General features: G+C 39.9%; 2 protein-coding genes across 3 annotated transcripts in view; one reads left to right on the top strand and one right to left on the bottom strand.

The window, feature by feature from the left end:
- tppp (tubulin polymerization promoting protein) overlaps window positions 1–7619 on the top strand; it is a 17050-nt gene extending 9431 nt beyond the window's left edge. For both annotated transcript variants that reach the window (XM_088999657.1, XM_088999658.1), the window contains exons 2-5: window positions 297–374; window positions 829–1164; window positions 5925–6078; window positions 6156–7619. In XM_088999657.1, coding sequence (XP_088855783.1) covers window positions 361–374; window positions 829–1164; window positions 5925–6078; window positions 6156–6365 — 714 coding nt within the window. In that variant the 5' untranslated portion in view covers window positions 297–360 and the 3' untranslated portion in view covers window positions 6366–7619. The remainder of the gene's footprint in view (window positions 1–296; window positions 375–828; window positions 1165–5924; window positions 6079–6155) is intronic.
- The window catches only part of cep72 (centrosomal protein 72), a 27216-nt gene extending 12493 nt beyond the window's left edge, over window positions 1–14723 (bottom strand). Inside the window, exons 1-11 of the mRNA XM_088999656.1 lie at window positions 13830–14723; window positions 13542–13669; window positions 13260–13452; window positions 13134–13194; window positions 12807–12961; window positions 11112–11224; window positions 10924–11017; window positions 10054–10211; window positions 9721–9847; window positions 9555–9646; window positions 8086–8127 (exon numbers count right to left, since the gene is read on the bottom strand). Of these exons, the coding sequence (XP_088855782.1) occupies window positions 8086–8127; window positions 9555–9646; window positions 9721–9847; window positions 10054–10211; window positions 10924–11017; window positions 11112–11224; window positions 12807–12961; window positions 13134–13194; window positions 13260–13452; window positions 13542–13669; window positions 13830–13905 (1239 nt within the window). The 5' untranslated portion in view covers window positions 13906–14723. The remainder of the gene's footprint in view (window positions 1–8085; window positions 8128–9554; window positions 9647–9720; window positions 9848–10053; window positions 10212–10923; window positions 11018–11111; window positions 11225–12806; window positions 12962–13133; window positions 13195–13259; window positions 13453–13541; window positions 13670–13829) is intronic.

Here is a 14723-nt window from a genome sequence, read left to right as displayed (position 1 = left end):
TTGGTTGGATCATCCCATTCGTTTTTGAGTCATCCTGTGTCTTCAGTCTGTAGAGCAAGCTTTGTAAGGATCACACTCAAAACATGTGCACATAACAGATGTTTGCATGCATTTGGCTAGATACGCTGTTCAAGGCATGAGGAGAATTCACTCATTCACTACCAGACGATGTGTGCCAGAGGTCTGACTGAAGCTGAAACGCACCCCCAGTTACCGTTACTGTCTTACTATCTATTGCATTTATGTGCGTGCACATCATCTGACAGTATCCACCTCCATTTTCATCTTTTTCACAGCACAAAGAGACACAAGTCAGCTCGTCCAAGCACTGCACAGAGGGAAGCTAATTCCTGCACAAGCATGGCAGACCAGAAGTAAGTTTGGCATGATGAAGACTACTTATGAGCGGTCACGTCAGTCTGTGTTTGTAATCCACCAGGACATTCATCTCTGTAAAATACCACAAGCCCACAAGTAAAAGAGTCTAATCGCAGTACACTTCAATTTGGTAATATCAAATCTTGCCTGCATCACTTCACTAACAGGGATCACGAGCACATTGGCCAAAATCTTTTTTTTTTGTTCAGAAGAGTTTGTCTGCTAGCTTCCGGAACAGGTTTTAAGAACTTGGATTCTCTCTGGGTTGATTTTTCTTGTGCTACTTGCACAAACAAACAAAATGATGTGTTGTAACTTGCCTTCCAACATGTTGACTATTTCCTGGATTGTGTGTGGGAGAAAAAAACCTTCACTCACTGCCTTTGTATGATCTTATTTATGTCATACCACACACTGATGGTCAGATTACAACTTTTTTCTTCTTCTCAGAGACAGACTAGATGACTTTAAGGTCCAGACAGCCAAGAATACCAATATCAGCTCAGCCCAACTAAGGCCACACAATGAACACTCAAGAGACCGTTCCTCCAAAAGGCTCTCCACTGACTCAAATGGAACCAGCGAAGGAGGTGTGGGTTCATCCACACCGGTGGAGTTGACGGCTTTAGAAGAATCGTTCCGGCGATTCGCCATTCATGGCGACACACGCGCTACCGGCAAAGACATGCATGGGAAGAACTGGTCCAAGCTCTGCAAGGACTGCGGCGTGATCGACGGCAAGGCCATCACCCTCACCGATGTCGACATTGTCTTCTCCAAAGTCAAGTAAGAAAGCAGACTTCTACCATAATCATAACTGGGGATGCTCAATACCACTTTTTTTTAGACCTATACCAGTACGAGGATTCAGCGGCGAGTATCTGCAGCCTCGCTAATACCCAATGCATGAAAATAAGTCTGTTATCGAGTCAATACGACATGACAGATTGTGGCATACCAGACTGATACCTGGTATCAGCCTGTGCCATCCCTAAACATAAGAGATGCTTCCAAGTCACATCAGAAGCAGTCGATCCAGACATGACTCAGGGACTGATGTATTTAGATGAATGCGGTTCACCACAGATGTGCAATGACAGGACTGCCACTACATTACTAATGCAGAAGCAGCGATGACATAAGACTTACTCACTGAACTCTCACGCTTGCCCCAAAGTCCAATAAAGTGGCAATAACATTGATTTGGTTATAATTACAGGAACATTGAAGGGGGAGAGGAAAAACACATTTTAATAAAACATGCAGCAGCCTTTTAGAGCAAAACTGGCCCACAGTTTGACTGCTAAGAGTAAACATTGAGAAAAGAGATATGTTAGGTTGGGTTTTGAACATGCCACACTGAGCCAAGCTGCTATCAGAAACCAGCACAAAAGATCTGGGTGAATGGCTTCTACTGAAGCTCCCCAGGCCAGATTGGCTCATCCTTTGATGCTTGATTCAAGTGCACCAGACTCTAATAATAAACCGTGACCTCAATTGCGCTAAAGAAGGAAATGTTTTATTTACTGACCGAACAAAGTGTGCTAGATAGTTGGACGTATCACAACTTGTTCCTGCAAATATGTGCTGTACAGTCAAACGATAGTAAGCTAGATAAACGATGTGAGTAAGGAAACAGAAGAGCGCATTTGGAAGTGACTCTTCATCATGTGTTGAGACAGGAGTGGAAAAGGCCACGGAATAGGAATTACCATGCTGATTTAGTGGATTTTGTGCTTACATGGTCAGACTTGGTCCCAGGGCAATCTGGACTGGAATCAGCAGTTTGCAGAATTTTGGATTTGTGGCATGAAAAGCAGGAAATAAACGGATCCTATGCAGTTAAGTTATAAAATATGGATGCTTGTCAATGCAAAAAAAAAACAACAACAATAACAACGAAAGTCGTGGTTTAAACATTCTATGTCACACTTGCAAGCGTTCAGGTGCAATCGGAAACTCCCTACATACATTCCTGTTTAGCTCCAGATTTGTGAAAATTCAGGCTAGAACGACTCCATCAAATTATTCATTTCAACATACAATTTTTAAAATTAGTTTCCCACAGGACATAACAGAAATGACTTTCCTGTTTCCATGTACATTACGTTCTATTGTTGACTCCATATGAGTTGCAATAAGTTGTATTTAGTGTTCTTGGGTTGTCACATTCCTCTACTGTGCTTTCAGTAGTAAAACGTCTGTGTAAGCTCTCAGTCGTACAGGAGTGGTCCATCGATGAGAAGGTTTCTTCAGCCGTCATCTGTACAAAAGTGAAGGTTTCGGACGTTTCGCCTCCTATCCAAGAGACTTCGTCAGCGAACTAAAGTCTGACTGGTCGTATCGGCCCCATTTATATATCCCTAAAATTTTATTTAGGGATATATAAATGGGGCCGATACGACCAGTCAGACTTTAGTTCGCTGACGAAGTCTCTTGGATAGGAGGCGAAACGTCCGAAACCTTCACTTTTTTCAGTAGTAAAGTAATACCAGTACTCACTTTCCAGAAGGAGATTTTACAGTTGTATATATTTTTTACGCCTACATTTGGAAACAACACCTGTACCTTCTACTACTAACTTTATCAACTTACCGTATTTTTCTGTGTATAAAGCACACCCGAAAGCGTTGAATTTCTTCAAAAGATAACCCTGCGCCTTGTACGCAGGTGCGCCTTATATGTGAAGTAATATTGAGCCATAACAGGTTTCGCAACTACTGTCAGCAAGTAGTGTGTAACCCCAGCCTCTAATGTAGCACCTTATAATGTGGTGTGGCTTATATTTGGAAAACCTTTAAATATTTATACATTATATTTGGGAAAACTTTTTTAATTCATTGATGGTGCACCGTATAGCCTGGTGCGCCTTATGTATGGAAAAAGTTTGAAAATACACCATTCATTGGGGGTGCGCCTTATACAGTACTCTGGTGTGCCTTATACACCGGAAAATACGGTACTCTCATTAAACTCACTTTCTTAAGAAAACATAACTCATTTAAGAAAAATATTTGATTTTGGCATAGAAATGAATTGAGCTGATATCATTGTTTTGCACCAGACTAAAAGCCACCATCTTTCGGCATTCGATAATTCACCGTCTAACCTGAAAAAAAAAACATTTATAATAAGGTGGTGCTTGTTATCATTAGAGCTAATTGAATATACTCAGTTCACATTAGCAAAACCCTAGAAACAGTTTTTTTTTCAACACCACAGAAAGGGAATGTGGGATGATACTCGCGGGAAAAATATCCAAGGTTGGCAATTTGGTGAATGCCACATTATGACAACAGACGTTAAGTTCAAAAGCTTTGGGGTCAATGCAGTAGCATCTGTGTCAAGTGTAGCAGGATGCAGACGGAGGGTTGCTGGCGTTCATGAACTCACTAGCTCCAGGCATGACTAAGCCGTTGTAGGCGGCCATGCATTTCGCTTTAATCAGCGTCAAAGGCCCGTTGCATGCACAAGTACATTCAAATTAATGAACACTAGCCTAACACAATGTAGCTGAGTGATTTCCTGAGGTTTGGAGTGTTGAGAGCCCAAAATCTTCTACATAAACTATGACGGGCAAAGAAATCTGGTGTAGACTAATTAATTACTGGCATGGTTGCATGGTGGCTTTATTTTCCATGCCGTGGTTCCCGATTCGTGATTATTGGGAGCTGTGGATTAAACACAGTCTTCCGTCTTTGGTTTGTGGTCCGGCTAGCAGATGGTTCAAGTATGTACATTATAACAGGTCAGCGGCAGTTTTCCAAAGGTGAAATAAAGTTCCTTTCTCTGTGCAACCTTTATCCTTCTTCTCTGTGACCTCCTCCTCCAACAGCTGAATTGCTGTTTATTTACAAATAGTAACTATTTGGATATTTCAGGACTTACAGTAAGCATGAAATGGGGGACACATATTTATCTTCCCCGGACAGAAACGGCAGTGGAAGTTCAGCTTCCCGTCTGACATTAGACAGCATGGGAATGATTCCGAGCATGGAGTGCAGAAATATTCAACACTGATGGAGTGCCCAAACAGACCAGGTCAATGAGGGGAGAAGAAATAATGATAAAACTTAACACTCCCTGTTTACCGTGCCTTGTTGCTATGACGGCAAGTTGCCTTGGGAGACGGCGGAGCTTCATGCGCTGTTGTTTGGTTGATCTATCTCCACAGCGATGAATGTTTGTGTTTGTTACTATGTGGAATTCAAAGGGGGACGTGGCCAATGAGACAAGTGAAGCACTCTCAGATGGAGCGTGAGTGAGAAAGATCTGACTTATTGCCAGCTGTCACAAGTTGACCTTGTAAATGTCAATGCATTTGGTTCCCTATAAAGCGGCCTATCACAAGTTAAAGCTTTGCTCGTCACAAATGGCACACGTATGCTGATGTCGAGCCAATTTTCCAAAGAAAGGAACAAAGTCAGAATATAAAACTAATCATGACAGCATATCATAGGAATCTCAATGTAATATGCGTATACAGCATTTCCATTAAAGACTCAGGGATGAAAATAGGGCTATCTGGGAATATGATTTTGATCATCAATTATCCCGACATGTAGTTATCCATCATACTGTATGTGTGATAGTTACTCTGCATTTATCACTTAATAATATCCTGTGACTGTAAAGTGTCCTTGAGAGTTTTGAAAGGCGCTTATAAATGACATTTATTATTATTATTATTATTATTATTATTATTATTATTATTATTATTATTATTATTATTATCACTTAATAATAAAATAATATAGTGAACTCTCTCCTATTCATTGTGCGCTAACAAGAAGCCTTTGCGAATCTGATCCTCAGTTATTCACTAAAAAAAACTAACCTACTTGCAGAATTTTGCGAATTTGGGGATTGTTTACGTAATTCACTCAAATGTTACTAGATGGTGCAAAATCCCTGGCTAAAATGAAAGTAATGCTTAGTTTTTAAGGAATTTATTCGGGAATTGAAAATATGACTTGGAGCGCCATCCCTGAATCTGTTCGGTTCTTGGTTTTTCTCGCGGGGGTGGTCAGACCTCTGGCTATGTTTCCCTTCGACCAGGGGGCAGCATTTCAATATTTTCCATATTAGCTAGGACTTCAGCTGTTGTTAAAGCGCTATAGAAATCAATATGTATGTATTGCATTGTATTTTGGACAGTTGCCCCATTTCAAGCTTAGATAACTCCAGACCCATATAATTTAGGAATTAACTCTTTTTTGCTGATGAAACAAGAGAGTCTAAGGTTTCTTACGCTGCATTGAATGCTTATGTAGTCTTAAAACTCAATATTCTGTGGACCCTGCAATTTGAGTGACAATGACAAAAACCCTGGCACTGGAATAGACCCATTTTTACACATCGTCTGGCAGTGAATGAGTTAAGGGTAAATTTGTCACCTGAACTTGAAATGATACTAAAGTCTTTTTTATTTTAGATTTGCCTTTACTTCCCTGTAACAATACGTCACCAAATTGCCAAAAAAGTACAGATGACGGCTGAAGAAACCTTCTCATCGTTCCCTGTAACAAATCATCTAACTGTTTCAGGAAGAAATCCTCTCGCACCATCACATATGACGAGTTCAAGATTGCTCTTGCAGAGCTTGCCAGGAAGAAGTACAAAGAGAAGACTGGCGAGGAGGCCGAAGCTGAAGTATTTAAACTGATTGAGGGGAAGACACCCTTGATTTCCGGGGTCACGGTAAGAATTATTGTAAAAATCTTCGACTGACTTTTGGTGGGGGTATTAGCTTTCATATCCTCCAAACTCTCTTCCAGAGAGCCGTCGCTTCCCCGACAGTCAACCGACTGACAGACACCACCAAGTTCACCGGGTCGCACAAGGAGCGCTTTGACAACACGGGCCGCGGGAAGGGGAAGGCGGGACGAGTAGACCTGGTTGATACTTCGGGATACGTCTCAGGATACAAGCATCAAGGGTCCTACGAAAAGAAGGTCACTAAGCCCCCCAATGCCAAACCCATGTGAGCGGTGGAGATAAAACATGGGGTCACCAGCTTGGATCATTTTCTTTGAAAGGAGTACTTAAAACAAACAAAAAAAACAAAAAAAAAACAAAACAGGTTTTCATATATTTTCCCACCCAGTCATTTTTGTGTGTACGTGTGGTTGCCGAGAGAATTCCTTTTTTTGTGTGAAAGTGTGAGAACTGGAAAATTGTTTACATCTATTTTTACAAAGTCTTCACCAGCTGGTACATTCCTATCTAATAGTGAGTTCCTGCCAAGAGGAGAACGCCAATGATGATGACGATGATGAGAACAAAGTTTTGTTTTGATCCGGCCTTAGAATATCAAGCACAACGAACAAGGGAAGTCAACAAAAACAACAAAAAAGGGTACAAGGGTTTTTATGTAATAACATTGCACTTTGCAGGGGAAAAAAACTTTCTACATCCACTTTAAGATTTTAATTGGAAGTGTTTCAGATAATTGGCACACCTTTATACACGTGTATTAAATATTCTAACTTGTGTCTACAGTCCCCAATTGTCAACTGTGGGTAATTTCTGCTGTTCAATATTATTTGTTTGATGAGGTCAGTCATTTTATTAACATCTCCCAAATATAGTCCATGGGGTGCCCTTATTTTCTCTGCTATCACACCATTCACAATACAGTTCAATTCTTAATCGGACGGGAGTGCAGTCGTACAAGATTGTATTTTTAACATTTGACATTGGATAATATCCCCTCCCCCAACCCGTTCGTGCACAGAACCTCTGATATATTTGTGTTTCAATTGTGTATAATCTAACTGCAGCCACTGACAGTGGCTTAAATATTCCTTCCTGTGTTTTTGTACCTTGTGCATGTTATTATGTATATTACATTTTGATCGGGAAGCACAGAAATGATAGTAGGACGATGTCGTATTTGCTCTACTGTGCCTGCTGTAAGGACAGACTACTGGACAGTTGTTTCCTTGCTTAGAAATCGTAAGTCATGAAAAGTGATGATGAATGATGATGATGATGATGATGATGATGATGATGATGAAACGGTGTTATTGCTTGAAATTTATAGCATCTATACATGTAGAGTGTTGGCTGCCACCAAATGCTGTTATATTTGTTATCCGGAGAACCTTTTAATGTGTGGTACTGTCATCCGAGGCACAAATTTAACTGAAGTCAAGCAGGGAATGCCAGTTATATCCTTAAATACTGTCTGATGTAAAAGGGAAAAAAACTCAAGTATACTTTTGTAAAATATGTTTTTTTTAAACAAAGTGTTTGTTGTCACACTTGCCTGCAGTCGCAGCCACAAAACTATAGCAGCTATCAGTGTGATTATTTTGTCTGCTGGAGTTCCCTGTGCTTAATGCCAAATACTGTGCACCTTTAATGTGGAGGAACAATATGTGTGTGTATTGTTTTTTTTTTTTCATAACATTTTAATGCGCTATCGTGTCCCCGGTGCATGCAGTGGATCTTTGTACTTGTTCTTTAGATCTCTTAATGTGTTCATGATTTGTAGTGCATTATTGAAAATTAAAAAAAAACATACCAAACACCTCTCCTGTGAAAGTGAAAGCCTCATGTTACGGCTTGTTTGCGCTTATGAAACAGAAAAGGTCATCTCGGTGTGTGTGCATACGCGCCCGGTACCTCAAATCAGAGGTAACGTGTATTACAAAAAAACACACACACTCACAGCACAGCTGCAATCTTGACATCTTGACTCATTCATTGTGCTGCAGTGTTGTTGAGACTCCCATCAGCGCTGACCTACAAAAGTGAAAAATGACATTAGTTCAGAGGAGACACAACCTTGATGCTGATCCAGTTATCTCAAAAACATTTCCCTCCCAAATCATTTGTTAAATAAAATGACAGCGGTCTGACACACTTTTACACAAACATCCTCTTATAAATTACTTTCTCAGTTAACTTCAAATAAACACTGACTTCGACATTGTTTCCGAATAACGAATAGCTCAACGATTCCAGCATCTCTAAATAAATATGGGAGATGAAAACAAAGCAAAATTCCAAATTTTATTCGCACTCAAATCGCACATGCAATTGCTACTTTATACCTGCGGGAATCTCCTTCATCACTTTCCCCCACATTATGAGTCAGACCCATAATGAGTGACCAAACAAGTCACCCAAACAAGGCATTTTACATACAAGCTAACGTTTGAAACCAGAAAAGCTTAGTAATAAAGGACTTCAAAATAGCTTATGGAGCTACGTGTGCTGTGAGTTCTTCGGCGCGTGGCCCATCATTCAAAAAACAATCGCGGCACCAAAAATTGAGATGTGAGAAATGCGGGTTGGCTAGCGTTCGCTGCCAACCCGCATTTCTCACATCTCTCCGCCTGTCAGTGCAACGTCCACGCCGTCCCATGCATCGTCGCGTGAACGTGCGAGAGGGATCGCCCACGACGATCCGTGCCGCGTCTTCGTCCACCCCAGACTGAGTCCTGTTCCCATCAGGCCGCCGCCCATCATATGCTGGAGAGGCAACGGTTGCCATCTCCACCATCGTTTCCAGGCGAGTTGGACCTTTTGGGAAACTGTTGGGACTTCTGGAAACAGTCCCTTGAAGGGGGGGAGTACTGTCATGATCTGGTTGGCGACCAACGGGTGGCGCTGTCGGCCCCGCCTGCACCTGCACAGGTGCCGGTCGTTTCCAATCAGTCACACTAAAAAGGACACCTGGCACGACCATTCGGTGTCGGGTAATTGTTAAATGTCATTGAATGCTGTTGAACACATTGTATGCTGTTGGATGCAATTGTATGCACTGTGTGCAGTGCATGTGTTTGTTTAATCTTGGCGGACTTTTAATCTTGGTTTTCTTTTGATACTTTGTATTTTTTCCATTGAGATGATTTTGATGTTTTACATTTTGTTCCTGCTGACTTTATTTTAATACAATTTCTCAAATACAACCTCCTGCTCCCTCCTGCCTGCTTTTTGGGATACGCACCCGCCATCGCCACCTTGCAAAACGTGACAGAAACAACTGTCGTTTTCTTTTAGATTTCACACTTTTTGTTGCTTTTTCTCCGGCAGATGCCATAACATGACAATGATAAAAACAATGTTAACCCTTGACTTATAATAAAAACCGCACTCATTCCAGCAAAACCGGAGTCGTTGGCAGGTATGATATTATCACCAAAAGCCAAATTGGTAGGGAATACCTTCGGATTTTCATTTGTGCTTTGAGCCTGCTTCACTCTTCTCCTCAGATCTTCCAATTCCTCCTTCAGTTCCTCCACCCTTCTCTGAGCCTCTGTTCATGACATGTATGTTAGTTTATTGCGATCACATTGCCCAAAACAAATATGAATTGGGGTTTCCATTCACCCATATTGAGACAAGGGGGCGGGTGCTCTGTCATATACTGGCGATACATGCGTTCTGAGGAGCTCATCTCTTTTCGGAGGGCGACGTTCTCCTCCAAGGCAACCCTCAGCTGCACGTTGAGCTTTCCCTGGATTTTTTTAGGACAAATACTTAGAAATTATCTGTTATGAGAATCGTGCAAACTGTATTTGTCCTTGAGAGTTTTGAAAGGCGCTTATAAAGAAATGTATTATTACACTGTATATACATTTTTTAAATTATTATTCAGTGGGCCGTGTCCTCGGAAGTTCTGGACTAAGTGGCATGGTGTGTATGTAAAGTGCATGTCATCACCAGATCAGCGGTGAATTTGTTCACATCAGCTCTGTGTTCTCGTTCTTGCTCAGCTGCAAAAAGACACAACGCTCCCACTTCTTCCTTTAGGTTCTTGATCTCAGCATCCTGATTATAGATACGGTTTTCCATCATAGAGAGAATCTGGACAATCTGAGCTGAATTCAGAAAAAGGGAAAGAATATGATGATTTTAAAAAAATATTTTTAACTCATTCACTGCCATTCCTGAATTTAGTCGGTAAAGCGCTGGTTAGACCTCTGGCAATGTCTTTCACTTCCACAAGGGGGCAGTATTTACCTTTTGTCCAAGTTAGCGCTTAGTTACTCGCTTCAGCTGTTGTTAACTCATTCACTGCCATTCAGGAATTTATTAGGGAATTGAAAATATGACGTAGAAAACCATTCCAGAATTTGTTGGGCTTTAGTATTTTTCTCATTTGGGTGCCAATAAAGCGCTGGCCATGGCCTCTGGCAACGGTTTTTTTCCTTTCCACAAGGGAGCAGCATTTCCCTTTTTTCCATGTTAGTGCTTTGTTCCAGATTCAGCTGTTGTCAAAGCCCTATATAAACCAATATGTATTGCATTAGATTTTGGACAGACCCTCATTTCAAGCTCATATAACTCCAGACCCATATAATTTAGGTATTAACTTGTTTTTTTCTGATGAAAGAAGAGAGTCTAAGGTTTCTTAATTTGCATTGAATGTTTACAAAGTCCGAAAACTCAATATTCCGTGCGTCCTGGAATTAGAGTGAAAATGACAAAAACCCTGGCACTGGAGTGGATACATTTATGCGCATCGTCTGGCAGTGAATGATTGAATCTGAAATTCCTGCAATTAGATAAAATCACCAAAAGGGAACTCACTCAGGAAGTTGGTGTTCAGTTGAAGAGTTCTCTCTCCCACCCAATGTTTATCCAAGAGGTCGAGCAGTTCCCCCAGGGGCTTCCTGTAACTCTCCTGGAAGGAGTAGTCCAATTAGCCGATGGCACATGAATGTGGTACCAAGCAGTCACAGAAAAACTTCACTGCCAATGATCTCGCAGTATTCTACCTGATGCTTGTTTTCTGCTTGTGTCCGTGTACCAGCAACTTCAGTTACCCATGAAGGATACAAAACGGGGTTGGAGCCAGAATGGCAGGAACTGGAATTTTGGTGTTCTTGAGCTTCAAATTGGGAAACACAATTATAACATTTACGACCAACACTTTTTCAACTATTAATAATAATAAATCATTACATTTTAAGCGCCTTTCAAAGCTCTCAAGGACACTTTACAGACACAGAAAAGCATAGGTATGTACTATAATAAATAAAATATAATCACAAATAGAATGCAATAAATAAAATACAATTATAAATAGAATTTGGGGGCAGAGCTGCTGTCACCCATCGTGCTGAGACCAGGATTTTTGTACTGGATTTCAGTGACTTGCAAAATAGTGAGAAATGATAGCACTTGATAGATAATAGAGTGATAGACAAACTCTTATACATTTATTTACAAATGGAATTGTAAGCAATGATACATTTATATTCAGTAAGAACTAATGGTTCTGTTCCTTGCCGAGTATTGATCTCACTCGGGAAGCAGAATACTGTACCATCCCTCCAACAACCAGCGGCATTTTATTTTTATTTGTTTAGTCCGCAGTTATGAATTTGAAAGTCTGCTGCCAATACTGGACTGGCCACCCTAAATAAATCACAAATCACTCATTTCACGCTGGACCCTTGGAAATTGTTTTATTGCGGCCCTCTCTTGCCACCTAGTGCTAGGGGTGCACAAGTACATGCAACAGAGATTCAAAGTAAGAACCTTTTTTGTTTCATACTCTAAGTGTGCTTGAAAGTTTTGAAAGGTGCTAAATGGAATGTATAATAATAATAATAATAATAATAATAATAATAATAATAATAATAATAATAATAATAATAATAATAATAATTATTATTATTATTATTATTATTATTATTATTATTATTATTATTATTATTAATATTATTATATATTTTATTGTATTCTTGCTGTCATATCTAAAAAGGCCATTTTCCTTCCCTGACTCTTAGAATGATCATATTGTGAATCCTTAATGATGTTGGCATGAAGGCTAATCATATCTGTCAACTTATATGTTTTCCCTGTATCCCCCCCCCCCCCCAAAAAAAAAAAAAAAAAAGTAATGTATGGCGCACTACAACTTTTGTACTGGATTTTTTTTGGGGGCCTTTCAACCGATCTTACAAAGAGCATTTTGGTTCAAATCCAGTTCGTCTCGACTGCTGGTAGCCAACGACAATGTTGCCACCGATCGCTACCATTGTCACGGCAAACCAGCAAAAGTAATCCTCAATTGTATATTTTTTTTTATGGCTGCGTACGGTTGGATTGATAAAAGCATAACATGCACAGTAAGCTGTCTGCATACCCGCTTGTGTTAGCGTTTTTTTTCAATCATTTCAAATAATGTTCTGCGTATTACAACTTTTATATGGGAATTGTAATAATTTATAAAGCCAAGGTTGACAAGTATGAGGCTTCAACTATACGCTGTATTGAAAACAGGAACAGGTGGGGGCTGGCATTTGCAAAGACAACTATCTCATAATCTCATAATCATAACAACTACAATCACCTGACTAAAGACATGTTTGAAACTCTATTATTTATATCATCATATCTCCCAGAAATACATCAAATATAACCACATGCTTTTAAATAGGAAAAAAACTAACATTCTATCTCACCCGGCTGTCGCTGAAAAGACTGTAATTTTGCATTTGAGAAATTGTGGCTTTTGTGATTCACAGACTTGTGGTTGAACTCAACTTCATCGGTGTCATTCAACAGAGAGAGCTTCATGCTGAGGCGATCCAGTAAGGCTTGTCGGTTATTACGATTTCTGAAAAACGAGAGCAAATAAGAGGATTAATAACCGCGGTAACGGCCGTTGTCAGGAATTTAGGTGCCCCATGAAAATGGTAATCATAGTTTTCACCCTGACTGTTCAATATATTAGTCTAAAATCAATAATTTGATGGGCCACCACAAACACCCGAAATTATGTATTGTACCTTTGCTTGGAATACTGCCTTTTGGCCGACTTGCGCTCAGCATCTTTGACCAGACATCCATCTGAAAGCAAAGACGTGCAAAGAAGTACTCAAAATCTGGTATTTGCAATTCAGCTGGTTCCTGACCTAATTTACGCAGGCCGGCCATGGCATCCACGATGAAAAGTCGGTAATGAGGGTCAGTCTTGCCCAGAGGATTGAGTCTCAAATCAAGTTCTCTCAAAACTGGCAAATCAAAGAGGACTTTGACTTCTTCCATGGAAGGTATGCAATTATAGTATAGATTTAGAGATTGTAAATGTTTCAAATGTTGTAGACCCTGGGGTAGAACAAGGAACATGAAACACATTAAAGACTGCAATTCAACGCCATTACAACAAAAACAGTATCCCAAACACTCCAGCCTACCTCAATAGAGACCAATGAATTGTGTGAAAGATTCAGAGATTTCAGACGCTCAAAGTTGGCCAGTCCATTTCCCAGGTATCCGATTTTCTGATTGTATGTACCAGGGAGACTCAGTGAACGAACATCCCCTGTTTAGAAAATAGACATTTTTTTCTCCCGAAGTAACTCATTTTACTCTTATCATCAACTATATTAGAAAAGCCACAACGAACTATTTGTCATAGATTGACTTTGAAACCTTCATGACACATGATGTTTATTATTAGAGGAAACATTAAGAAATGTTACCAAGGCGTTGATGATTCAATCCCAATTTGTTCATTATCCATTCTTCAGTTAAAGCCACCAAAGTGAACGGCGCCATTTTTACCCGAAAATTTACTGCTTCCAAATTAACACAAAATGCGACTCTTCCATTAAATTCAAGTCAAACGGACGTATTATTTTGAATACGTCTTTGAATAAAAGCGTGTTTTATATCGCTAAATTACAGCGAAATATCAACCTCAAATTGTAACTAGGGTTCAACGGACGTCTGCCTATAATTCCATTCAAAACTGTCAATATAGTAATACTTAAAAATTAATCGGGTAGCCGAAAGATGAAAACTAAAACATTATTTCCTTTCAACTACCGGTGACGCAAAATGACGCAGTCGGTGGCTGAATTTACGAGAATATGAACGCATCAATGTAGCGCCTGCGCACTGTTGATGTCTGGCTGTGTCACGTGCCAAAACAAACGGGCCACTGTATGGCTGGCTAAATTCGCCATTTTCCTTGAACGACAAGAAAATCAAAATGTTATCTGATTTTTATGCGATGTTCTAGATTTAGCCTTTTTTCCCGAAAGACACGTCCTATTTGTTAAGATCACACATTTTTTTCCTTCGAATTAATTTACTTTTCCTTAGCTCTCTCCACAAATAAACTATTTAAAATCGTTAGCCTATTTTAATAAATTATGTATCAAGTCTGACCAATTGTAAATTGTTAATACCCTTGACATCAATTATACTAGATGCAATGTTTTCACTCGCCTGTCTCAAAACTCACTTGTACTTTTTGGCATTTGACTCAGCATGATTCAGACTTAATCTTAGTTTTACTCCACGGTGCTTTCTCCTATTTTTGTGTATGTTTGTCCTATTTTATGTGTGTGTTAATATATAATAATAATAAT

Source organism: Hippocampus bargibanti, linkage group LG06 (genome assembly GCF_051943395.1).
Source record: "Hippocampus bargibanti isolate YZ-2025 linkage group LG06, ASM5194339v1, whole genome shotgun sequence".
NCBI lineage: Eukaryota > Metazoa > Chordata > Actinopteri > Syngnathiformes > Syngnathidae > Hippocampus > Hippocampus bargibanti.
The sequence above is the reverse complement of the archived record's forward strand: the minus strand, read 5'-3'. Positions and strand labels throughout refer to the sequence as shown.